General features: G+C 40.8%; 1 protein-coding gene across 1 annotated transcript in view; it reads right to left on the reverse strand.

Annotated features, from left to right (window-relative positions):
* The window catches only part of LOC126166685 (heparan-alpha-glucosaminide N-acetyltransferase-like), a 113352-nt gene that overhangs the window by 18706 nt on the left and 67363 nt on the right, over positions 1-27283 (reverse strand). The window contains exons 6-9 of the mRNA XM_049920421.1: positions 20440-20547; positions 10789-11058; positions 4191-4477; positions 1195-1319 (exon numbers count right to left, since the gene is read on the reverse strand). Coding sequence (XP_049776378.1) covers positions 1195-1319; positions 4191-4477; positions 10789-11058; positions 20440-20547 — 790 coding nt within the window. The remainder of the gene's footprint in view (positions 1-1194; positions 1320-4190; positions 4478-10788; positions 11059-20439; positions 20548-27283) is intronic.

Genomic DNA, 27283 nt, shown 5'->3' on the forward strand with positions numbered 1-27283 from the left:
TGTAGGTTCAGTGGGCAGTGGGAGGGGTGGGTAGGTTAGTGGGTAGGGTATTACATCTCACTGTGCCCTGAAATGATGAATGCCCTGCCCACTATCCTTCGCACCTCTCTCACAGTGGTATTCCCCTGCCCACCGAACCTACACAATGTTCCTGTCCATCCCTCCTCCAAACCTGCTCTCAATCCCTTGGCTCATGGCCCATATCCCTGTAATAGTGCTGCAGGCAAGACCTGTCCCATAGATCCTCCCATCACCACCTTCTCCAGTCCAGGCACAAGCATCACCTATTCCATCAAAGGCAGGGCTATCTGTGAAAATAGTCATGTGATCTACAAGCTAAGCTGCAGCCACTGCGCTTATCTACATGGGCATGACAACCCACAAGCTGTTTGTCTGCACAAGTGGTCACTGACAAACTGTGGCCAAGAGACAGCTGGACCACCCAGTAGCTGATCACTAGTGACTGTCGTTTACTGAACTAACCCCTTCCTTGCTCCCACTCCAACACAGCCTATTCCAACAACACATCCACAGTCTTTTTACTTCTCTCCTTTTTCACTCCTCTTACCCCTCCCCCTCCCTGATATCTGTCTAACTGCCCTACCCTGTCACCACCATGTCTCCCATTCCCAACCCCAGCCTCCTCCTTACCCACACCAACCAGACTGCTTCTCCTGTTACACACAGTTGCTCACAGTCCAGCCTTGGCAGCCAGAGACAATGGTCATGTTTGTGCGAGTTGTCCTTGCATGAATGTGTGTGTGTGTGTGTGTGTGTGTGTGTGTGTGTGTGTGTGTGTGTGATTTACTTTAGAAGCACCCCTTTTGGCCAAAAGCTTACTTGTTTAGCAGTCATTCTGTTGTGCTTGTCTGTGACTCATTGTCTCCACTCTATGGTATGTAGCAATCTATTCTTTTCATAATATTGTCAGAATTCTTCCTTACATTCTTTTCTTTTCCCTTGCAAAGATAGTCAGTCTGCATGCCTAGAAACAGATAATAACCACTGTTTCTTCCACAACTGTTGCTGTGTCAGATGCATCTGAGTTCACTGTTGCCAACTCACAGACTAATGGGCACTGGCCTACACTGTGCTACTAAACTAACTTTGAACAGACATATATAAATGATAACCTGATAGACAGTTAGATGGATGGACAGACTATTATTTTTACAATAGACTTTGTGGACTCACAGTAACCACTCCCCATGACAACCAGCGGGAGATTCTCATAAAGGTGTAGTTATAACATTGCAGGATTCTACCAGCATGAACTCCTAGGTACACCATCAGAATTGATGTCAAGGTTCCAAGTATACCTGCAAAGACAAAAATAAAATTGTGGAATGACAGCAACTTGCACACATAATTATTAGTAATTAGTAACAGTCTATCTTCACTCCACATCACCATGGATTGTGAACATCAGTATGTTTCATCTGTTGGTGGAATGTTACTTTGCAGAAATGTAAATAATTAATTTCAGTATTACTGAACACAACTGACTGTAGTCAAGACAAACACACTGCAGCAATGGTGCTTCACTCAGTGGTAGGCCATTTGAATTCTTATGGACACAGCAACTTTATTACAAGAACATTCTCAACTTCAGGAGGATGGATAGCAATGTGATGTTTCCAATCAGCATCCTATGCATCACTGAATTCATTATCAAAGCCCTCTACAACACGTGAAAATGGCATATCACTGAAATCAGCTGATCATGTGAAATAAACAACTGTAACATAATACAGCCAAGGTGGAAAATGGAATGATCATTTAATAAATTTCTGGAAAGCAGAATGTGCTATCTTGATAATTTTGTATTCTTGAATTTGGAAGCCACCTCAGTGCTATTTGAGAGGAGCAGACTCTTTACTATGATTGGGTTTCATCCTTCAACTGCTCTCTCTCTCTCTCTCTCTCTCTCTCATTGCCATCAAAACCACATTGACATGACATTACACTCTACATGATCCCATCACAGCAGCCTCTACGAAGAAATTACATATCAGACATAGCACTTATGTTTCACAATTTAAAAAACAGTTAGGAAGGAAGATAATGGCTTAATGTCTTATTGACAATCGTATCATTTACAGTGGAACGCTAACTCAGATTGGGAAAGGATAAGAATGGTAATCTGCTATGTCTTGTTCAAAGGAACCATCATGGTGTGTACCATAAGTGATTTAGGAAAACCTTGTTGGCCAAAAGGGGATCCAAACAGCCATCCTCTCTCATGCGAGTCCAGTATTCTTAGCATGGCACTACTGTGGTAAGTCTCAAATACACAACTTTAGGTGGTTGAAGTTGTAGTGGACATCAAAGTCAGCAATTTCATATAACATTTACTATTTTGCATTACTAAAGAGAGTAATATTGTCAAATATGAAAAGCTATTGACACAATCAAAGAACACAAAATTATCAAGAAAGCACATTCTGTACTGTCAAACTGAGCAAGGATTATTATGCATTATGTAGGGATCTTGTCTTGGTGGTGGTGGTGGTGGTGGTGGTGGTGGTGGTGACGGTGATGGGAATGGAGGGAGAGGAAGAGGAAGAGGAGGAGGAGGACGAGGAGGAAAAACAAACAGGAGTGATGGTAGAGTGTGAGATAGTGTGAGAACTTGGAAGCGGAAGTGGATGCAAATGCTATGGACAACACAGTTACAGTAAAGTTCTGCTGAATTACTATAAAATTAACTGATATTAAAGGAAGTGTGTACATTGTAAAGACAAATTTTCTGGATGAAAAACAAGAGCTTGGGAATAAGACAATCTCTGTGGACAGAGACTGTGGTCATGTGTGTTTCAGATGTGTTTATGTGAGTGTGTGTGTATGCTATCTATTTGCATTGAAGGCCTTGTTGACTGAAAGCTTACTTTCTGACAGTCTTTTCGTTGTGCCTATCTGCAACACATCATCTCTGCTACATGGTGAGTAGAAACTGTTCTTTTCACCATATCGTTATGTAAGAGAAATAATCATCAGAACAGCATAAGAAAATAAAAATAATAACTAGAAAAGCAAAGAAAAATGTTTACTTGCACAGAAGTTCAACCCTTTTACTCATTTCTTCATTTATATTTTCCAGTTAATATAAGGATAGTGGGTAGCTTATGAAACAGCCTGGACAACCTGAAGCATTAACACGGAGCTTCTGCGATACAGAGAAGTGAGCCTGCCTGAATCAAATCTGCCTTGTAGATTAATGGTGAAGGCTGGGGAGCCAGCCAGCCTGGATGTGGTTTTTACGCAGTTTCCACATACAACTAGGTAAACACTAAGCTGGTACCAATGTCCAGTGCCAGACACACACTATGCAGATATCTAGGAAATGTCCTCCCACTTGAACATGAGATTTATTCTTGACGCAAACAGATGGGGTACACAAATTCCATCTCAGGGGAAATGGTGGCATCAGTAATGGCATCCGTCAACCACCTGACACTTACATTGCCCATACTACACCACCAATCCTCTGAAGAAATGGGCCAAGCAAAGGAAGAAGAAGAAGAAGGAGGAGGAGGAGGAGGAGGAGAAGAAGTGGATAGCTTATGTTCCTGCTAAGTCAAACAAAGAAATAAACTGTTTTATATATTTACTCTTTTTCCATTATTGGTGGTTCATTGGTGAGGAAAAAATTATTATGAGTAGTTACAGAATTTTCACTACTGGCAGATATTCTGAAAGTAAAATAAAATTCTATCTACACACATTTTGTGTGACTTGATGAATGACTTCTTTAGCACAAGAAACTGATTAAAATTTGGAAATTTGGGGTACGTTGCATGGGACCAAACTGCTGAGGTCATCAGTCCCTAGCCTTACACACTACTTACTCGAACTTAAACTAAGGACAACACACACATTCGAGCCTGAGGGCGGACTCGAACCTTCGACAGAGGGAGCCACGTGAACCATGGCAAGACGCCTTAGACCGCGCGGCTACACCGCAGGCAGAAACTGATTGAGCAACGGGGTTCATTGTCAACTACTACACAACGATATTCAAAACAGCTCAGTCTAATAAACAGATCAACAAAGCTAAGTCTGACAGATGAACTTGCAGAACTCACAATGTGCATGATACAGGTGTGTATATTCTTCTGAATGTGAAGCTGAACATAAAACATTAAGTATCACACTTTTCTGTTGATATGATTGCTGCAAGCTGTACTAACCTTCCGGGTCATACACTTGATCATTGTGGTAAATGGACTTGCATGTAGGGTTCTTGTACATGTGCTGTGGAGTGAGGATGAGGCGATCAATGTAACCGGCAGCTCCACCAGTGCAGTTGGCGTATTGTCCATGCATGTGCCATCCACCAGGTCCCAAGTAGCCCCGCGGGCAGCCAGGAACAGGTAAAGCTAGTGAGATAGCAACATGGCCCGTAGCCAAAGCTATCACCACCAGCCACTGACACCAGGATTCTATAATATCTGACAGTACTATGTAGCGTCCATACCTACAAGGGAAAGACACCATTATTATAATGCATTTGTTTATTATCCAAATTTGTTTGTTGAAACCAGTTTGCAAGACTAAAATGAAACCTAATAAAAAGACTGGCAAATGTAGGACCAATAAAACTGTTGTTACAGGGCGAAAGGGAAATTACAAATATCTTCATCAGTTATCTGCATCTGGGAAAATAACTTCTTCTGAAGATCATCATAAGGAATCAAGAAGGATTTACGTATCATTTTTTATTAAATCTATACTGACATACAAGTGTTACTTTGATCAATGGCTGAAAAGAAAATAGTTTAACACAGCATTGTCAAACAGAATATATTAAAAAAATCCCCAGATTTCCTGGTCAAAAATAAACAAAATTTTCCTGGATGAAAATACTCTTTTTCCATGTTCAGTAATGAGCGCGGTGGTGCAGTGATTAGCACACTGGACTCGCATTCGAGAGGACGACTGTTCAATCCCGCGTCCGGCCATCCTGATTTAGGTTTTCGGTGATTTCCCTAAATCACTCCAGGCAATTGCCGGAATGGTTCCTTTGAAAAGGCATGGCCGACTTCCTTCGCCATCCTTCCCTAATCCAATGAGAGCGATGACCTCACAGTTTGGTCTCTTCCCCCAAACAACTCAACCCTGTCCAGATAAGGAACGCAAAATAAGAAAGCAGACCTCTGCATAATATTTGTTTAGAGACTCTACACTTTGAAGTACCCTCATATCTTGCTATGTGATGATTTTAAAACTTATATTTTTTATTCATATTCTGCAATACTGTTATGTAGAATTTCCAATCAAGTTTACATCCACATAGTATTGAAAAAAAGCTAATAATAAGGTATACACACTTTGGAAAAAAAACAGCTGTTTGTATACACCAAAACTAAGGATGATAAGTTCTTCATCATCATTTTAAACAACATAAAAGACAAACATGGTTGTCTGTAAAGCCAAAAGCCAAGAAACTGTATAATTGGAAGATAAAATTTTACTCCAGGAGTAAATATAAAGCCTCGTGGGGAGTTAAAATTATAAAATGCAGTGGGCTATAAGTTATCCAAGAATGGCGATCTGCAAATTTAGACATAAACAACACAATTCGTCTAACCTGCAACACTTCACTGTCTGCCACTCCCACCACACTATCCCCACCCCTACCCCCCTTTTCCAGTCACCACTCCCATCATGCACTGGTGCTGCTGCTTGCAGTGTGGTTTCAGTTGCCTGAGACTGCAGTCATTCGTGTGTGTGTGTGTGTGTGTGTGTGTGTGTGTGTGTGTGTGTGTGTATTATTGACAAAGGCCTTAATAGCCAAAAGCTTTAACTGTGAGTCTTTTTGCTGTGCTTAACTGCGACTCAGCATCTCCACTGTATGGTGAGTGGCAATTTTCCTTCTCATAATTTTGTTACATTTTCCATTGTTTGAAAATATTCTTTACAATATTCTTAAACTTAACTGCAGCAACAAAGACATACAAGCTACACAAACTTCAGAATCCAACCAGAATATACTATATACAGATCAGGCACTGATATTATACCACTAGTACAATTTGGCTATCCACTGCTTGTGAGGGACTGTACAGCTTATCACACATCATGGGGATATGACTGTGAGAATTGCAATGGTGAGCTATTAATGACTATTCTAGAAGACAAAAACTGAGTGCTGCTGAATGACAGACTCCCACAAGAATAACTCCACCATTACAGACAAGATTGGCAATAGACCTAAGCTTTGCATCACCTCATGTGACACAACTATCCAATTGCCAAAGAAAAGTACAACCTTGGTGTGCCTGCTATTCTTGTGTGGTGGCGTATCAAATATCTGAACCGTGCAAAAACTGGGGAAATATATGAGGCATAATACCCAACAAAACTACATTAACCTGCAAAAAATACAAGAGAAAACCAAGATTTAAAAAAAAAATAATAAATAAACGACAACAATTGGAAAAACCTGTGCAACTCTACAACTAAGGTACTAGAATGTCAAGTGTACTGTGAAGAGCTTTAAAAACGCTCGATATTGCATCATTAGAACTCAATGTCTACAAATTGTGTTATGGAACAGATTACCTCAGATAACTTACATTACAATATGCTATCATTTCTGCCATATGAAGGACAATAATACCTACCAGCTACTTATAATAAAATTTGGTTTGAGCATCACAAGAGTAAGCCCCCTTAATGATACTTGTGCTCAAACTAGGAAGATTCCAGACTCGGTGCCTTAGGTCTATTGCCAATCTTGTCTGTAACGGTGGCGTCATACAGACAAATAGCGTTACTATAACGCCCCTACAAAGTGCTGGAAAAACTGGTCAAATTCCAGCAAGAGCAGTCATTTGAATGCCATGAACTATTCCCTAGTAGTTAGGTGGGTTTTCACAAAAGGAAACGTACTGAAGATGTCCTCATACATATAGTTAGTGATAAACAGTTCTGTTTTAGCCAAAACAACTATCTACTAGTTCTGTTGCTGGACCCAAGCAACCCCTACAATGATGTAGTATTTCCAGTACTAACCACAAAACTGAACAACATATACCCCGCACATTTGCAGAACACTTGGCACCTTTTTTGTCTGAATGGATGCTGCTAGTTATACATGAATGACATACAACAGGACCACAAACTATGAGTTGGGGGTTGCACAGCAATGGTCTGTTTTGGCACCTATTCTATTTGATATCTACACCTATGAACTACATAGGATATACTGGGAAAAGGTGAAAGTTTTACAATACACAGATGAGACTGTCTATGGGACGAGTTCAGCTGGTTTCAGTGGCCAATCTTACTCCATGATGATGTGATGGGGCCAATAATTTCAAAGCGAAAAGTGCCACTGGGTCTTAGCTTGGCAACCAATCCAGTTCAGATGAAAGCAGAACCCAGTAAATACAAAGTAGAATAGCGTGACAACAACCCAAGAGCAATAAGCAAAGAATCAGAGAGTGTTTAGCTTCTACATGCAGCTATTCTTAAGCTGATGAATATTGGGTAAGCTTTTCATTCTGGGTAGCTAAGCATGGGAAAGGGTCTAGGGCAGGGCCCTTTGGACAGCGCCTTGGAGCTGGCATTTGGCCTTTGATACTGATCGAGAGCTACAGCAAACGCAAAAACTAGTAAAATTACAACCCAGTATTTTCTACTGATCCAACGGACATCACTAACCAATTTATGGTGATAAGGAAAGGTGTAACACCCAGTACAGAGCCCTGAGGGATGCCATTCTCTTGGACCTGTGGGTAGCTGAGCGACATGCCAACTGCTACCCAAAATGATTGGTGACGTAAAACTGGGAAATAAAAATCGGTACAGAGCCTTGAAAGCCCCCAGTCATGGAGGGTAAGAAAAATGTGATATTTGGGACAGGAAAGACTGCAGTGAGATGTTAGTATTTAGAAAAAGTCTGTCAGATTGCTGTTTCATCTAACCAGATAGTCAGTTCTGGATCGTACTGAGGTACTTCCCAGTAAACACCCTGATAGGGGGACAAAAGGCCCCATGATTTGAGAACCCAGCTTCACCATCACACTAGCATCATTTCAAGCAGTTTGCAGAATGCAGTGGTGACACTAAATGGTAAATACCTGTCAATGGACACTGAGGTTTCCCTGCTTTAAGCATTGTGATGATGGCACTACTGACCCTCTGCAAAACAATTCATGGCACAATTCAGTTGAAGACCCTGAGTAGATTGAATCTATGAGCCACATTCAGTTGTTGGCTCATCTGATTGTGCGTTGAAACAGGGCCTGGGGCTGTAATTGTGCTACAAGACTCTAACAACCTTGTTGATACGATTAGATGAAGATGGGGCGAAGGTGATGACAGAGACATACAGCTGCCAAATGGCTCTTCAGAGAACACATTGTTTGGTAACTGGATCACTGGGTGGTGGAAAGGAAATGACAGAACTACTGGGAAGTAATGACTGCCACAAAGATTTTCATACAGTGAGCAAAGTAGTAAAGCCACGAAATTGGGGGAAGAGATCGTAAGGTCTGTGGTGTTAGGCATCGATACCACCCCATGGGTGTCACAGTTGGCAATGGAACTGCAACTTTCTGTCTGACACTGACAGCAGCTGTGCGGGATCTGGCACACCCAATGGTGTGCACCTGCTGCCCCACACCTCTAGCAGCCTAGACCACAAGTGCCCTCTGCCACAGCAATATAGGACGGCCGGTGGCAGCTGCTCAATCCACTTGCACTTGGAGCCTCTTCGTTACAACACCTTCGTTCACACTTAGTACAGTGAGTCTCTTCCTTGTCGACAATGTGATAGTTGGACTCTTATTTCTTGCTGCATTATTTGTAATGAGTTTTTGAATGCTTGGAAAAATACAAGTTAAGTAAATCTGTTTACTGTGTTAACTTGTTCACCAATCATTTCTGCTCCTGGCCAGTTTTCCTGTGACAATAGTATTGCACCAATCTGTAGCCCACCTCTCCTTACCGTTGTGTACGAAGTTGTATACAACAAGATCGATGCCTAAAAAAGGTGTGGCACTGAACTGAGTAGGTGTACCATCGGTGAGGAAATGCAGATCAGGATTGAAAAACAGTTGGTCAATCAGAAGACTTCTAAAGAACAATGTTGAATTCCCCCAGAGGGGGTGACTGAAATAATCAAGCAGGAGATGGAGGAGGGAGGGGTTCTCAGATTACTGTGGCCATCTCAAGGTATGTTACGTGCCCCACCCAGTGGTAAACAAACATTGCAAATTATGATGCCTGGAGATCATTTATGATAGCACTGCCATTGATTTCAATGGTGTATGGGAGGGAATCCATCCACTGACGACATGCGTCTGAACAATGTACAGATGCCTCCAGTATGGTTCTTACAGAAGGCACAGTAATATGAAATGGATGGAGAATGGTCATCAGTGAAATGGATTTACTGGAGAGCAGCAGAGACCAGAAGGACAATAACTGTTATATTTCTAGTGGGTGACAGTAACATTCAATGCTGTTCCACTGAATTAACACATTAAGTGCATCCTGGGTAAGTGTGAAGGGACCACTCCATGATCACTGTCTGCCACTGGTGAGAGGGAAATAACATTGAAAAACACTGCTTCTGTGTCCAAAGGTGTGGGGTCACAGGAGTAGCCTTCTTACAAGATTTATTTTTCTCCTTAGCTACTTTAAAGGGTTAGGACTCTCACAAGGGCTTATCCACTGAGAGGGTAGGAACTGAAGGTGAGCGTGCAGCTCTAGGACCCACAGTTCGTGCTCCCTTCAACTACTGGATGGTACCGGCCTGCTGGTGCATAGATTTACAGAGAGAGGATTCCCTAAATGGACCCCTGTCACTAGCAGATGCCAGGGAAAGATGCACCTTCTCCAGTCAGAAGCAGACAGTTGAGGTCCCCAAAGACGGTGCTGCAGGAACCACAAGAAGGGAGATTTTAGCTATGATAGGTAAACATTGAGGCAATGAATGGAGTACATACTCAAGATGCCGCCGATGACCTGGTGAAGTAATGGCAAAAGTTTATACAACTGGGACAGGATCCAACTGAACATACCTTTTCTGAGTTTCAAAACATGAGAGGCAACCGAAGACCTAATATCCCTTAGTTTTACATTCCTTAATTAGTGTAGGATACTTCAGAGAATGAGGAAGATGACTGTCTCAGCAATAGACAGAAAGATGGTTCTCCACGATGGTTCCCCACATGTTGAGTTTTCATGAAATGGCCAAAAACAGTCCACACAAATTGGGTTGTTCATGCAATGGGAACACATATGCCTGAAGCATTGTCACTGAAAGCACCACATTGGAGATGGAAAATATAGTTTTACATCACAACGGATTACTATGATTTTGACTTTCTCTGGAAGCAAATCCCCCCTCAAAAGTGAGGATGAATGCTCTGGTTGTTGTTGTCTGGCAAGCCTCAATGTACACGACATGTAAAGTGGACCCCTTGCTTCTCCAAGATATCATGTCCCCGTGGAAAATTAGTTTTTCTTATTTGTACACTATTTGAAAACTTATTTTCCTCTCAGACATAGATGTCATCATTAGTAAAGATCATTTTTGATTACCATTTCAACAGAAAAATCATAAAACTGCAAAATATCATTGACAACAAAAGAAACTTTTATGTTATATATACAACACTAACAGTGATGAGTATTTCTTATGTACACAAGCAATAAAGTCTCTGTAGTTCATTAATTCATTGGTATATTACGTAATAAACATCACAAAATGTAGATCAAAATTCTAGCCTGGAAAAGTATTCTAGAAACTTGTAAATATATGTGGTGAGTTACCTGAATGCCCCTTCTCGTGACATTAGCAAACTCTCTATTGTGCCAATCACCATGTAGCAGACACCAAGCCTCTGCAACACTCCAGGCAGCCGCAGGGTCTTTACATCAGGTTTTGTACCATGGTTGCCACATGAATTCAGAATCACTCCTAAGGCAATAAGGAAAAGTGATCTACGTAACACGTGTCCGAGGACATGGAGCCTCGGTTTACTGGAGCGCAATTGTGTGCGCAGAGATATCGCCAAGCTCAAACCCATTATCCACATAAACCTGTCGACAGAAAACGGTTTCAAATACTCTTATTTTATTGCACTGAACTGTAGAAAGGATGTATGTTTTCATTACCACTCACTCTCTCTCTCTCTCTCTCTCTCTCTCTCTCTCTCTCTCTCTCTCTCTCACGTGCATGCATGCACGCACACACACACGCGCACGCGCGCGCACACACACACACACACACACACACACACACACACACACACACAGACAGAGAGAGAGAGAGAGAGAGAGAGAGAGAGAGAGAGAGAGAGAGAGCACTGTATTTCACAGATTAAAGAAACATTTGTTTCTCACTTGAATCTTTTCATTTCAGACAAATTATAATTCATTGTATGCCAAATCACACTTACAAGCTGCAAATAATTGAATTTCTACATAAACTTGAAACTCTTAATCTAGTTTCAGGCAATAGTGCCTGTTGTTCTTACAATCTCTGTATCAGCGCACATATACACAATCTGACTTCCGTTCATCTGCATATCCACTTTTGCATCTTAGGAAGTGCTGTTTAATATAGCATCCCACATATGTTAAATTTCTGAGTAGCTATACTCAAACAATGGAAAATCAAACAATGGAAATTATATGTCTATACTGTTGCACACATACTTCCAAGATGATTGTGAATCATTTCTTGGATAACGATAAGTGTTTTTGATTAAGAGCTGTAAAGAGAGTAGTAATTGTTAGGGTCTTTGTAGTCTGCTGTGTTATAAGCATAAATCTTCAACTGAATTCATATGAGGAATGGGCAGAAAAGCCACATATTTTTCTTTGTGCTTGCATGTCAGGTGCCTACCAAATATAGATTTTTGTATTTTCTTAAGTAGTCACTGTTATTCCTAAATGTGCTCTCATGGTATTTGTATTTAACACTAAATAATGTTGGCACTGTGAATTAATGTGAAAAGAAAGAATGAAGGAAGAAAGATCAGGGTTTAAAATTTCATTGATGACACAGTCATTATACATGAGAATTATAGATCTGACTAGGACATGGAAAGAAATCAGCCTTGTCCTTTTTGAAGGAACCACTCCCTAGCATTAATCTTAACTGCTTTATAGGAAACACACAAACCATACAAAACTTAATCCATCCATGCAGAGGGACTTTTGAGTAGTAGTTTACTATGGTTTGTGCAACTGGAGAGCCTATTACTGTGCCATTCATTATTTTATACCTCAATAAAAATTATCGATTTCCGAAAATCTGCATCTACACTGATACATTGCAGTCCACCTAACGACGTGTTGCGGAGGATACCACATACTAATACAAGTTATTTCCTTTCCTGTTCCACTCACAAATACAATCAGGGAAAAATGACTGTCTATATGCCTCCATACAAGCCCTAATTTCTTGTATCTTATATTCATGGTCCTTACAAGCAATGTATGCTGGAGGCAACAGAATTATTCTGCAGTCAGCTTCAAATGGCAGTTCTCTCAATTTTCTCAATAGTGTTCCTTGGAAAGAGTGTTGACGTCCTTCCATGGATTCCCATTTGAGTTCCCAAAGCATCTCCAAAACACCTGTGTGTTGCTCGAACCTACCAGTAACAAATCTAGCTGCCCACCTTTGAATTGCTTCAATGTTTTCCTTTAATGCAATCTGGTAAGCATCCCAAACACTTGAGGAGTACTGAAGAATAGACCGCACTAGCATTCTATATGTGGCCTCCTTTATAAATGAACCACTTTTTTTTTTTTAGAATTCTCCTAATAAACTGAAGTCTACCATTTGCCTTTCCTACTCCAACCCTCACACGTTCATTCCATCTGACATTGCTTTACAACATTATGCCCAGATATTTAAATGACATTACTGTAAAGCAGGAGAAAACACATAAAAGTTAATTAAATTTGCAAGTTTTTAGAACCAGTGGTTCCTCCTTCAGCAGCAGGGTTGAAGGGAAAGAAAGGGGGATCAAGGAAAATGACTGACAAGGTTTAAGAAATTGTAAGAATTATGGAAAAGTCAACCATAATTGTGGATCAGGGGAGACTTACTGGATGGGATGAGAAGGACAGGTTTTGGGTGACTTTTCTGTAATCCTCCCCATTTCTTAAACCTTGTCAGTCATTTTCCTTGATCCCTCTTTCTTCTCCCTCAACCCTGTTGCTAGAAGAATGGGTCGCTGATTGTGAAAGTTTGGACATTTCGTTAACTCTCACGAGTGACCTCTTGGTGAGTAGATTTTTTTTGTCTATCCAATTATGTTTCACTATTTCATGGCATTGCTGATCACACTGATAACATATCACCTTCAAGGTGTGTTACAGCAGTCTGATAACAGGCACGAAGTGACCTAAGGTGTATATAGTATAAAAAAGAAAATTCTCTCAATAAAAGTATATAATTATGAGACAGAATTGCTGGCCAGTACCTACCTTCAGAAGAAATATCAGTACTGCTGATAGACACATATAAAAGTATACACACTATTGTAGCTTTTGGAACCAGTTACTTTCTAGTGGAGAACAAAGGGATGCACTGGGAAAGGTTAAAAATGATGAGGATGTCACTCAGCCCCAGTATGACAGGGGACCGACCAACAGTTGTGAGTATGAGATTCTCCCCCTAATTAATACTAACAACACTGAAAACAACAATTTTTATTGCCAGCAGTACTACTACTACTACCACCACCACTACCACCACCACCACAGTAGCGAAAACTTAACAGGAACTGTATGAGGTGCCACCACAACTGTCCCCAGATCATCCAGGGTTGCCACAAGTTTCCTGAAGTGATATTCCCTCCTGACAATTCCTCAATTTCCAAATAAAGTTTTAGCTTTTTTCCCTGTCAAATTCTGAGATCTGTGGGGTAAGTTAACAGGTTAAGTTGACAAAAAATGTGAGGACTTCTATATTTCTGAACATATTACTAACTCTAAATTAGAATGAACAGCACGTTATTCTCTCCTTACAGGATTTATGATCTGATGGGTAAGTAAACAGGAAAATTTTGTAAATAAAAGAATTTTTTTTTAAAGCATTTCGGTGTTTATTAACAAGTTGACTTGAACTTTGAAGTTTTTGCTCCTTCTCCTATACAGGATGTATGAACTTTACACGCAAGATAATGTGTCATGTGTCTGACCACATTGTCCATTGTTGTTGTTGTGGTCTTCAGTCCTGAGACTGGTTTGATGCAGCTCTCCATGCTACTCTATCCTGTGCAAGCTTCTTCATCTCCCAGTACCTACTGCAACCTACATCTTTCTGAATCTGCTTAGTGTATTCATCTCTTGGTCTCCCCCTACGATTTTTACCCTCCACGCTGCCCTCCAATACTAAATTGGTGATCCCTTGATGCCTCAGAACATGTCCTACCAACCGATCCCTTCTTCTGGTCAAGTTGTGCCACAAACTTATCTTCTCCCCAATCCTATTCAATACTTCCTCATTAGTTATGTGATCTACCCATCTAATCTTCAGCATTCTTCTGTAGCACCACATTTCGAAAGCTTCTATTCTCTTCTTGTCCAAACTATTTACCGTCCATGTTTCGCTTCCATACATGGCTACACTCCATACTGACACTTAAATCTATACTCGATGTTAACAAATTTCTCTTCTTCAGAAACGCTTTCCTTGCCATTGCCAGTCTACATTTTATATCCTCCCTACTTCGACCATCATCAGTTATTTTGCTCCCCAAATAGCAAAACTCCTTTACTACTTTAAGTGTCTCATTTCCTAATCTAATACCCTCAGCATCACCCGACTTAATTCGACTACATTCCATTATCCTCGTTTTGCTTTTGTTGATGTTCATCTTATATCCTCCCTTCAAGACACTATCCATTCCGTTCAACTGCTCTTCCAAGTCCTTTGCTGTCTCTGACAGAATTACAATGTCATCGGCGAATCTCAACGTTTTTATTTCTTCTCCATGGATTTTAATACCTACTCCGAATTTTTCTTTTGTTTCCTTTACTGCTTGCTCAATATACATTGTCCATAACTGCTTTATAATAAGTGAAGATATTTTAAACTCATCTTTGCAACTATCGTACTAGAAGCAACATTGCCAAATGAGAGAATACTTTAAAACATGCAAATAGATGGTGTTTCCTGATCCGACTGAAAATCGGACATAACATATCGCAAGTAAAATCAACCACTCGTCACGAACTGTTTTTAGATTCAGAAAGTAAGCCAGATTGTAAATATGTTTAACTACAGACCACTATGGTATTTTATTTGGTGACAAATATACGCATTTTCTTGTAGTTACAAAGATGGATTTAAAATACTTTCAATAACTTAAGGAGAAAGATTAGAAATATGTAGGCCTATTCAAAAAAGCGTAAAAGAGTTGTATAAACCAATAATATAGTGAGCACCAATAAAATGTTGCTTCTTTTATGTTCATTATTGTAGGCTATTACCCACTGTGTTATGTCCTTTGTTTTACACATATTGCACAATTTTTCTCTCAAGAAAATTATGAGTACATAGCACACAAACCACCAGGACTGCCAAAGCTTTCTTCCTAGCATCACTCTCTCTTGAATATACACTCTAAGAGAAAAGACACGAAGCATTACGAAGGAATTATCTGTATGGAACAGAAATTGGTAGATCTGATGTACTTTTAGAGACAAAACAAAAGCTTCACAAATTAAGCACCTCAAGAACAAGTTTGTCCATCTCTGCCCACTATGCAATCAGTTATTTGGCTCTGAATTGATTGACAGAGTTGTTGGATGTCCACCTGAGGAATATCATGCCAAATTCTGTCCAATTGGTCTGTTAAATCATCATAATCCTGAGCTGGTTGCAGGGCCCTGCACAAATGCCCCAAAAGTTCTCAATTGGGGAGAGAACTGGTGACCTTGCTGGCCAAGGTAGGGTTTGGCAAGCACAAACAAAAGGAGTCTAAGCTCTCACCATATGAGGTGGGCATTATCTTGCTGAAATGTAAGTGCAGGATGGCTTGGCATGGAGGACAACAAAATGGTATGTAAAATATCGTCGACATACCACTGTGCTGTAGGGGCAAAGCAGAGGACAATCAAAGATGTCTTGCTATGAAATGGCACCGCAAACCATTACTGCTAATTATTGCCGAATGGTGATCGACAGCCAAGCTGGTATCCTACCACTGTCTGGGGCACCTCCAGACACTTTTTCAATGGTCATCAGGGCTCAATTTGAAGCAGGGCTCATCACTAGAGACAGTTCTACTCCAGTCAATGAAATTCCAGGCTGAAGATGTGTGTACATCTACATGTATACTCCGCAAGCCACAAGCATGGTGTGTGGCAGAAGGTATCACATACCATTACTGGACATGTACCATTGCTAGTCGTTTCCTTTCCTGTTCCACTCAGAAATTGAGTGATGGAAAAACAACTGTTTATATGCTACTGTATGAGCCCTACTTTCTCATAACTTCAAAGTGCTTCTGTGAAATGTTGGCAGCAACAAAATCATTCTCCAGTCAGCTTCAAGTCACAGTTCTCCATATTCTCCAACAGTGTTTCTCAAGAAGGATGTTACCGTCACTCCAGGGACACTCATCTGAGTTCCCGAAGGATCTCTGTAGCAATTATGTGCTGTTCGGACCTACCGGTAACAAATCTAGTAGTCTGCTCACAGTAGTGTCCCACATGTGGTCTTCTTTACACATGAACCACACACTCCCAAAACTCTCCCAATAAACTGAACTTGACCATTCCACCATCTCTATCACAATCCTCGCATGCTCACCCCACTCCATGTTGCCCTGCAACACTACACCCAGACATCCAAACGGCATGCCTGTACCAACAGGACACTACCAAGGTTGCATCTGAACATTATGGGTTTGCTCTCCTACTCATCCACCATTCCACATTTAAAACCAGCTGCCATTCATCACACCAACCAAAAACCTTGTCCAAATCATTCCACACCTTTCTACAGTCACTCAACTTTTGACACCTTCCTGCACACCATAGCGCATCATCACCAAAAAACTGCAGACCACCATGCTCACCTGTCCGCCAAATCACCAATGTACACAGAAAATAATAGTGGCCCCATCACACCTCCTTGAGGCACCCCTTATCATACCGTAGTCTCTGAAGAACACCTGCCGTCGAGGACAACATACCGGATTCCATTACCTAAGAAGCCCCCAGAGACACTGGCACATCCATGAATCATGAATCCATTCAATATCTGCCCCCCCCCCCCCCCCCCCAAATCCCAAACAGTCCACAGTGGGAACTATGTCAATTGCCCCCCAAAAACCTAGAAATACAGAATCTGCCTGCTGCTCCCAATCCATAGCCTGTAGCATACCACATGAGAAAAGGGCAAGCTGAGCCTCACATGAGCGATGCCCTCCAAATCCGTGGTGACTCATGGACATAAGCTTCTCAGTCTCAAGAAAATCCATCATATTCAAATTGAGTATATGTTCAAGGATTCTGCAGCAAAGCAATGCTATGGATACCAGTCTGCAATTCTGCAGCTGCAGGTCCGCTCTTTCACTGTTCTCACATACAGGAGTCACCTGTGCTTTGCTCAAATCACTTGGGACTTTGCACAGGGTGAGTAATTCACAATATTTGCAAGCTAAGAAAGGGGCCAGAGCCATAAAGTACTGCTTGTAAAACCAAATTGGGATTCCATCCAGACCAGGCAACTTACTTGTCTTCAACTCTTTCAGTTGTTTCCCTACTCCAGTACTGAGCGCCTACAGACAGCATGTTTACTTTACTTTGTTTCCGTGTACGGGTGGAATTGTGAGGTTTTCGCTTGTGACCCCATTGCTTCTTGCATGTTGTTGTTCGTAAGGTCTTGCTTGGTCATCCGTCGTCATTCTTGTACATCCTTTCCTGGTTGTTTTGTTTGTGCACGGGCAGCTCCTGTTCGGTCCCGCTGTGCTTTCGTCCTCTGCAACCCCGTGACCGCTCTACAACAGAGATACTTAGTACTATGTTGTCCATATGAGAGCCTGTTCGACGGTTAAATGACAGTATGTCTGTACGATTCTCTTGCATGAACAATTTCGTAAACACAAAACTTAAAACTTCAACTTTCCTTTTGCTATCTTCAATTGCTACACCAGATGGGTCAATTAGTGACTACATGGAAGTCTTACACCCACTTAGCAACTTTACAGAGGACGAGAATTTCCTCAGGTTCTTTGCCAGATCTTTTGCTAAGGTACGGCACCGGTAGTTATACGCTTTGCGCACAGATCTTTTCACAGATGTAAGTATGTCTACTACCCTTTGTCTGGTGACACACCAGACAGCAGTGGGATACCAAACTGACAGTCACCCACCAAATGACCTGATAACCAGGAGTGATGGCCTGAGGTCCCATTACTTCTCATAGCAGGACCCCTGTGATTGTCATCTGCAGCATCCTTAAAGCACAGAGCTATGTCGATGCTCTTCTATGCATTCTTTTACATTTCAGCAAGACAATGCCCACCCATGCACGGAGAGATTTCCTGTTGCTTGTTTTTGTGCTTGCCAAACCCTACTTTGGCCAGCAAGGTCACCAGATCTCTTCCCAATTGAGAAATTTCAGGGCATTATGGCCAGGACCCTCCAACTATATTGTGATTTTGAAGTCTAACACACCAATTGGAGAACATTTGGTACATTATTCCTCAGGAGGACATCTAACAACTCTGTCAATCACTGCCAAGCCGAATAACTGCTTGCATATGGGCCAGAGATGGACCAATGCATTACTGACTTGCTCAGTTTGTGAAGCTCTTTTCCAATATTTCTGAAATTGTAATCAAATGTTTGTTTGCACATATACATCATGTCTACCAATTTCCTTTTTGCTGTGTTGTTTTTTGTGTCTTATTTTTAGAGTGTATAAATTACTTTCAAAGTGCAAAAACGCACTGCAATAAATAAAATGCCTATCAAATGTTGCACAGTACAAAGTACATGCGGTGAGACACAGCCGCAACTCCTGAAATTCACTGCTCATGGCCTCATGCCAGTAAAGCAAGCACTGCAGTCCTGGGTTTGTTGATACATCATGAAAATCTGTCAATTTACACCACACATGAACAGACCCAGCCCGTGGGCAGATCGGAGAGACTACATTTGACAGATGGCGCCTGCACATTAGTGGTAAATGATGGACCTAAGCTCGGTGGGTGCGATTCATCAGAGATACCCAGAGAAATGGCCTGCAGTTTTGACCCATCGCAGAAATCTGCTCATGTGTGGCCAGTTATTCACTTCCATAATCATGAGTCACTGACAGTGTGCTTTTGGACTGAGACCATGGTGATTAATACGGGAAATGGCTCACTTGTGTGAATACTGAGAGATTCAAACAACCCACTACTCACACCTCCCTCCTGTTATCACCGGCAGCAGCTCCGCTAATAGCAAGCAATGATGGCTGCACTGACTGCAAGCTGAGGGCTACTGGTGGGGAGGGGAGAAGCAGTAGGAAGGATGGAGTAGGGAGGAGGTGCACAACACCCAGCAGCTAATAGGCTGTGTCCAGTCAGCAACATGTGTGGTGACTCCATAACAAACCATTTCATCTATTAAGTCTAAAACAGATTTTTCCATCCCCCCCTCACCCCAGATTTCCAAAACATTTCCCTGACACGTTTGAAATTCACTGACAGTCCATGATTTTCAGAAGTTGGGGTGACCCTGTCATCAACTTCAGCTCTTTCATACTCAGTTGCAGAATACTGCTGTTCCAAATGGCTAAACAGTGCTCACACTAAAGTAATTGACACACAGCTCAATCAAGCAATGCATGGATCTCATTACAGGATGTACTCATTCTACGAATGCACACTGGCTACTGGTTCTTAATAATATTCCACTGCCATCTCTAAGAAGACCACAATCATTTCTGAATGTGTGGCCAAGAATAAAAAACAACCCAGAATTACCATTTCATTCAGAAATTTCATTATCAGAACTCCTGTGACAGAGGTCTCAAAAATCATCATGGTGCACAGCAATCTACCTATAGGACAGTCCTTTCAACATGCAAGATGCCTGGAACATTCAATGGCTGGAACACACTTCCTTGAAGCAATAAATTCACATTCCTTGAGAGCGACCAGCAGGTTTTCATCTACCCTGACGACACTGGTGTACACTGAATCAAATCAGAACTGACTGGGGCAGATATGGGGTACTGCTGCACCAACGGGGATGGAAGTGGCCTCCTGAATGTGACTGCAGTGAAGAGCAGCAAACAGTACATCATATACCATTTGAATGTTCCCTTAGATCATTCACAGGAACAATGGAAGACCACAATTTGTCTGCCGAAGCTTATGACTTTGATAGTAATACCAAAACACTATACTGCAGAATTAATAAAAATGGTTTTATGTAACTATAAAAAACAGATAAACATACCATGGGAATACAAGGTCTGCTACTGTGAGACCGTTCCATACGGAATGCTTGAAAAACCAGTAGTGGCCTCCTCCATAGTTGACAAATATCATCAGTGCTAGGCATAAGCTGAAAATAAAAAAAAGAATAAATTTGTAAAATACTGAAATCAACATATTTTTATTATTATTATTCTAATATTGATCATACTCTCTCCTGCCCCCACCTCTCTCTACCTTCCCCCCCCCCCCCCCCCCCTAATGAGCTAATATAGATAAGAACATATCATTACAACCGAACCATCAATGTTTGTGTTACCATAACAGGCCCATCACGCTATATTATCAAGCAAAATTACGAAAGGAATCCTCTCTTGTAGACAATGATATGTGACACATACACACATAACAGACCAAAAAAATCACAAGAACTTTTGAGTTATGTGTTCTATTTTGAAATGTATGAATAGGTAACATTTACAATGAATCTGTCTTCCATTCAATGCCAATAACCATCTTGGCATGAAAAACTGTTTTCTGGTAATACCTCTACAAGTTCAGTAACAAGCGTTATGATTACTCACTATGTTTCACCTGTCCTGGTATACTATAGGGTATTCACAATTCCTATTACACAGTTGTACGTGTAGTGAAGGGGACTCAGGACAGCAATATTTGGTAATAAACCTATGTCCAGAAATGCCCCATTTGGAAGATAAACAACTTTAAACGAAGGTAGGCAATACACATTGACAGGGGAGGCTTGTCAGGTGATGTGTGAAGTCAATGTCACATGTTATCAGAGAACAACCAATGAATTGAAGTGCATGTACATCTGTTATCATGGATTGATCAAGAAAGGCAGTGCACTACAGAATGGCAGAGTATACGATTTCTGAGTGCAGCGACATTGTTAAATCTAGCCCAGTCGTCAAATATGGGGTGTCTAGGAAACCTGATTTCTCAGGCCGATAAACAACAATTCAACAAATCATATTAATTAGTTTCAAGTTTTACTACAAAATAAAAAAATTCAATACTTAACTTTGTGTTACACAGATGTGTCACAAGCAAAGGGCAACATACAAAATAAGCAAGAATTCCATGTTTGAGCTACATAGAACGTACAGCACGGTAACTAGTGCCGATGATGCTATAGAACTTGCTAATCTTGAAACTACTCTTCAATTGAGCTACGACCAGTTGGACGCAGTACTTATGTCCTCTTCACATAGAGGCCACTACTGTCACATTGTCAACCTGGAGAACGGTCAGTCAGCGTGCTATTGGCTGACTTCTTCTCACAGCTGTCTCTTCTCTTTCATTCCAGACTGGCATGCCAGCACTTGGCTTTACACCGTAACAGACATGTTGCTCATCTCCCCCCTTCCTCCCCCCCTCTTAGCATTCTGTCCACTCCTCCGCCCCTTCTCTCTGCCCATCACCTCCTCCTCCCCCTGCTTCTGTTCATCTCCTCACCTTTCCTTCCTGTGTCCATGTCCACCTTTTCCCCTCTCTCTATCCATCTCCACCCCTTCCCTTTCTCTGTCCATTTCCTCCTCTCCCTATGTTTATTCATCTTCTCCTCCCCATCTCTCTGTCTGTCTCTTCCTCCACCTGCCTAGGTCCATCTCCTCCTCTCCTCTCTGTCTGTCCATCTTCTTCTACTCCTCCTCCCCCTCCTCCTCCTATCTGTGCCTATCCCGTCCTTCCCTCTTGCTGCCTGTCCATCTCCTTGTCCTCCTTTCTCTCTCCATGTTATTACACTCACCCCAATAGGAGGCTAAAGGTTCTTATGCCTACAGAGTACCAAACTTGACTGAAATCTTTCCATGGATTTCGGGAGAGCTTTTTACCTAAGGCACTGTATGCATATGCACACGTGAAATATATTTCACTCATATTTAACATATTTCATGCATATTTGAACACATATTTCACCTGTATCTATAGTGAATTCCCCCTGCAGTTTCATTTTCACACAGCTCAACGTTTATAATGACATACCTTCTGAAATGTGTGTTGTAAAATGATGTATCTTTCTACATACATTCAGTGGCATATGTGAACACTGGCTGTGAAGAGTGTTGTGAACAGAGTTAGTAGCAAAAACATAGTAAATTAAAAAGTCCTGCAGTTTTTCACATATCTCAGTATTTGTATCGTATCTTCTGATCTGTGCGTCATACAATGATACAACTTTTGTAGATATATTCAGTGGAAAATTTGGATACTGTATGTGAAAAATGTTGCTCATAGTCAGTAGTGATGAAATAATAAATTTAAATGTCTTGCATGATGTGGTAGTTTCTCATGCATTCAATGTTTATGACGTCTTACCTCCTGAACTAAGGGACTTACACTGATTTAATTTTTTTGGTACATTTAGTGGCATATGTGAATACTGTCTGAAAAATGTGTCATGAATACATTTAGCAGTAAAGAAGTAATAAATTAAAATGCCTTGCTTGATGTGGCAGTTTTACTGCACGAACAGCAAAACTGTAGTAAGTGACAACTTTTTCTTGCTTTTATCACTTTGTGGGGTTGTCAGTCAGAAAAAGTTTTGTAAAGATTTGGAATTATTTGTATAGTCTTTTACACATCTCTAAGTGCTCTCATTCTCAAATACCGGGTAGCTAAAGCATGAATATTCTCGCATCGTGGGTTACACTGCTTTTTCACACCCACTCCTGCACCTTTGACAGACAGATGGTTCTAACGCCCAGTGATTCTTTCCAGACAGTAAATGAAATGTGTACCAAATTAGGCTGAAATTGGTCCAATGGTTTAGGTAGAGATGTGGAACACACATGCATACATACATTTGTTATAATTTGTGTCAATTCCAGTGTTATCTCTTCCTCTTCTCCACTTCCCCCCATTGGCCCCACCACCACCACCACCACCACCACCACCACCACCCCACTCAAATGCAGTTTCCTATCAATAAATGTTATGCGTCATCTGTAAATCCTTCCGAGGTAATGCTCATCCCACTGCTCCTTTACCCCTGACTTGGGTCTGACAGTTATTTATGAACTCTACCTTTCCAATCCTAATTGTTATTAGAGAGGCAGATGATTGTTTTGTGCAATAGACAGTGGACCAGGGCTGGTGAAATTTCTGAGTATTCAGGCTGGTTGTTATAAGAGCACCTCCACAATACAACTTGAACAGCTGGCATCTCGCTATATTCTTCAGATGAAAACTTCTGGGAAAGGTTTCTCCACCACAGGTGACACTGAAACGGTACACGCTATGCCACTTCTCAGACAGGGAGAGTATTATTGTTGGATGAGCATAAGGAAATACAGAAAGACTTAGAGAAAATTTCCACTACATGTAGCAAATGTTGGTTCCTGTAAGTGAGGTTAATTGCAAGATAATGACAGTAACAAAGAGAAAGAACACAACAGTATCCAATTACAAATTTAGTGATGAACATCTGGAGTATGTCACACTGTCTAAGTATGGAGGAGTAATAGTAATAACCAATATCTAATGAGCGGGTCACGTAACATGAATATCACGGAAGACAAATGGAAGACATATGTGTTGGAAGAGTTCTATAAAAGTGCAGTGCATCTACAGAGCAAATCCCATTTAATAGGTTGCTCTTTCTGTCATCAGTCTGGTTTGGTGCACTCTCCTGTGCCAACCTCTTCATCTCGGACTAGCTCTTTTACCCAACATCCTCAATTATTTGGTGGATACATTCCAATCTCTGTCTTTCCATGCAGTTTTGATACTCTACATCTTCCTCCAGTAAAATAGAACTTATTCCATGTTGTCTTAGCACATGTCCTATCATCTTATCCCTTTTTGTTCCACATTTTTCTATTCTCGTCCATCCAAGGGCAAATTCCCCCATTTTTTATCTTATCATACATACATGTTCAGTGATGATAGGCCCTGCAGACCACATCCTGCTTCCACAAACTGCCTTAACTCCTTTCTGTGTTGTGCTCAATTTCCTCCAGGTGCCTTCAGTCCCTAGGGTCACCAGGTCCTTCACCAGATAATCCATCCAGCACTGACTCTGTCATCATATGGAGCATACAGTGTTTGGTTTCCCCTCAAGTACCTTCTTAACCTGTCTTTCTTATAGCATACAGGCTACATGGCCCACCAACTGGATTCTTTTGCTCTTCAGCTTCTGTAGGATTGTTGGCTGTTTATTCAGAGATAAATTTCCTCAGGCTTCCTTCTCTTCTTCCATTCTCCTTTATCAGAGATCAGTCCCCATATCTTCCTCATATCTCTTCTTAATAGTTTTTCTTTATCTCATTTAGTCATGCTCCATGTTTATGACCCATAAATGACTCCTAGTCATAACACTTTGTTATGTATTCTTACCTTACTGTTCAATGATACTTATTCTGAACTGAGTGTCTCCCTCAGGGAATACATGCATTTCATATCCACATTCCTTGATGTCCATTTTTATACTGCTGTCACTGGTAAACCAAGATTTCAAATATCTAAATTGGTGAACTCTCTTGAACCTCATGCCATCTACCTCAAGAAATTCTTGCTATTGTCATCTTCCTAACTGCATTAACACCATTTTGTCTTGATTCACCTTTAGCCCAACCTTCTGTGCGTAGTTGTAGGACTATATCATGTGCCTATACAATACAACTTAAACTGCCATCCACCTGTACTCCAGCCCACTCCCATTGCCTAAATTCCCTTATTGCTTTCTGTAAGATGACACTAAACAGAACACATGAGAAAGCATCCCCCTGTTTGACACCTATCACAATCTTGAATGTTTCTGATGTTTACCAGTCCACCTAATTTTCAGTATCCTTCTATAGCACCTCGTGCCAAATGTTCCAATTCTCTTCTTCCCCAGTTTTCCCACAGTCCATGATTCACTCCCAAACAATGCTGTGCTCCAGACATACATTCTCAGAGGTTTCTTCCTCGAATTAAAGCCAATTTTTGATTCTAATAGACTTCTTTTGGCCAAGAATTCTCTATTTCTTTATGCCAGTCTAGTTTTCATATTCCCCTTGCTTCATTCATCATTTTATTGCCAAGGTAGAACAATTTCTTCAGTTTGTTTATTTTGTGGTCCCCAGTTTTGATGCTAACTTTATCACAAATCTCCTTTCTGTTGCTCGTCATTACTTTTGTCTTTCTTCAGTTTACTCTGAATCCATATTCTGTGCGCAGTAGACTGTTCATTCTATTCAGTGTGCCTTGTAATTCTTTCTCACTTCCACTGAGGATAGTAACATTATCAGTGAATCATATCATTGGTATTCTACAACCTTGAATTTTAATGCCACTCCTGAACTTATCTTTTATTCCTGATGTTGCTTCTTCACATTACAGGTTGAATAATAAGAGAGAAAGGCTGCATCTCTGTCTTATGCCCTTTTTAACCCGAGTACTTCATTCTTCATCTTCCATTTTTATTGTTTCTTCTTGGCTCTTATACGTATTATGTGTTGTCTCTCTTTCCTGTAGAGCTTGCTCCTAATTTTCTCAGAATTTGGAACATCTTGAGCACTTTACATACTGAATGGTTTTTCCAGGTCAACAAATCCTATGAATGTTTATTTATTTATTTTTGTATTCAGTCTTGCTTCCATTATCAATCACATCAAACCAGCCCCTCTGGTGCCTTTACCTTTCCAAAAGGCAACCTAATCTTCAACAGACCCACAATTTCCTTTTCCAGTCTCCTGTACATTATTCTTGACAATAACTTGGACACAGGAGCTGTTAGTCTGATAACTATTGTGCTTATGTGTATTTGCTATCTTTGGAACTGTGTGGATGATATTTTTCTGAATGTTTGATGGTGTGTTTCCAGTCTTGTAGATACACACAAGAACTTCAATTTTCAATTGGTTGCATTTTGCCCTAATGATTTCAGAATTTCCAAAGAAATGATATCTATGCCTTCTGCAATATTTGATTGCAAGTCTTACACAGCTTTGTCAAACTGGTTGTAATACTGGATCCCCTGTGTCTTCCAAATCAACTTTCATTTCTTCTCCCATTATGTCAGCAGACAGTTTCTCTCCCTTGCAGTTAGAGCTTCAGTGTATTATATCACTCATTCACTCTCTACTCTATGTTTAATAATGAAATTCCTCTTGCAACCTTCCTTCACCGCCACCTTTCTTGTAGCTATATTTGTCAGTTTGTGAAGGCATTGCTAATTACGCAAATAAAATTTTTTGCCATGATTTTCTTTCATTTTCTACTTTTTTCTTTTGTTCCTGCCAGCATATGTAATTATGATGATGTAATGTACTATTGTGGTTTTTAAATGTAAAGATGTAATTTTAATTATTTCATTTGCCAATGGATAAATATGTTTCTTCCTTTGTAACTGTGGAAATGTTTGTAAATTTCTTTTTGGTATATTACTAATTGTAAAAAATGCAGTCAAGAACATTTATAAAGATTTATGAAATTTATGATAATGATATAGCATCTGTAGAAAGGGGACAGTGATAGTGATATCGACAGTTGAACAGAGGATGTGTAGTAGAAAGTATGGTGGACGATGCATCTATGAAGCATGCGCAGGAAAATGATACTGCAATTTTATGAAAAGCACCCGGAATTGTATGGACAGTGATACCGAACTACGAGAATTTCAATTTGCTTCAGCACTGCAGTACGGAATGCCATCGCCAGCGAACTTTAGGAGCAAATAAACCAGATAGTGAAAGTGCCGCTAACAAGACTTCGTTGTGACTGACACTAACAGCGCTTTTATGCGAATGCATTTTGCTGGCACTGATATTCGGGTGGTGGAACTGTTGTCTTTTGCATTCTATCAAACCATGAAAGTGGAAACTTTAATGAAATGTGCAGTATGTCTGACTTTCAATGAC

Source organism: Schistocerca cancellata, chromosome 1, assembly GCF_023864275.1.
Source record: "Schistocerca cancellata isolate TAMUIC-IGC-003103 chromosome 1, iqSchCanc2.1, whole genome shotgun sequence".
In the NCBI taxonomy this organism is placed as follows: Eukaryota; Metazoa; Arthropoda; class Insecta; order Orthoptera; family Acrididae; genus Schistocerca; species Schistocerca cancellata.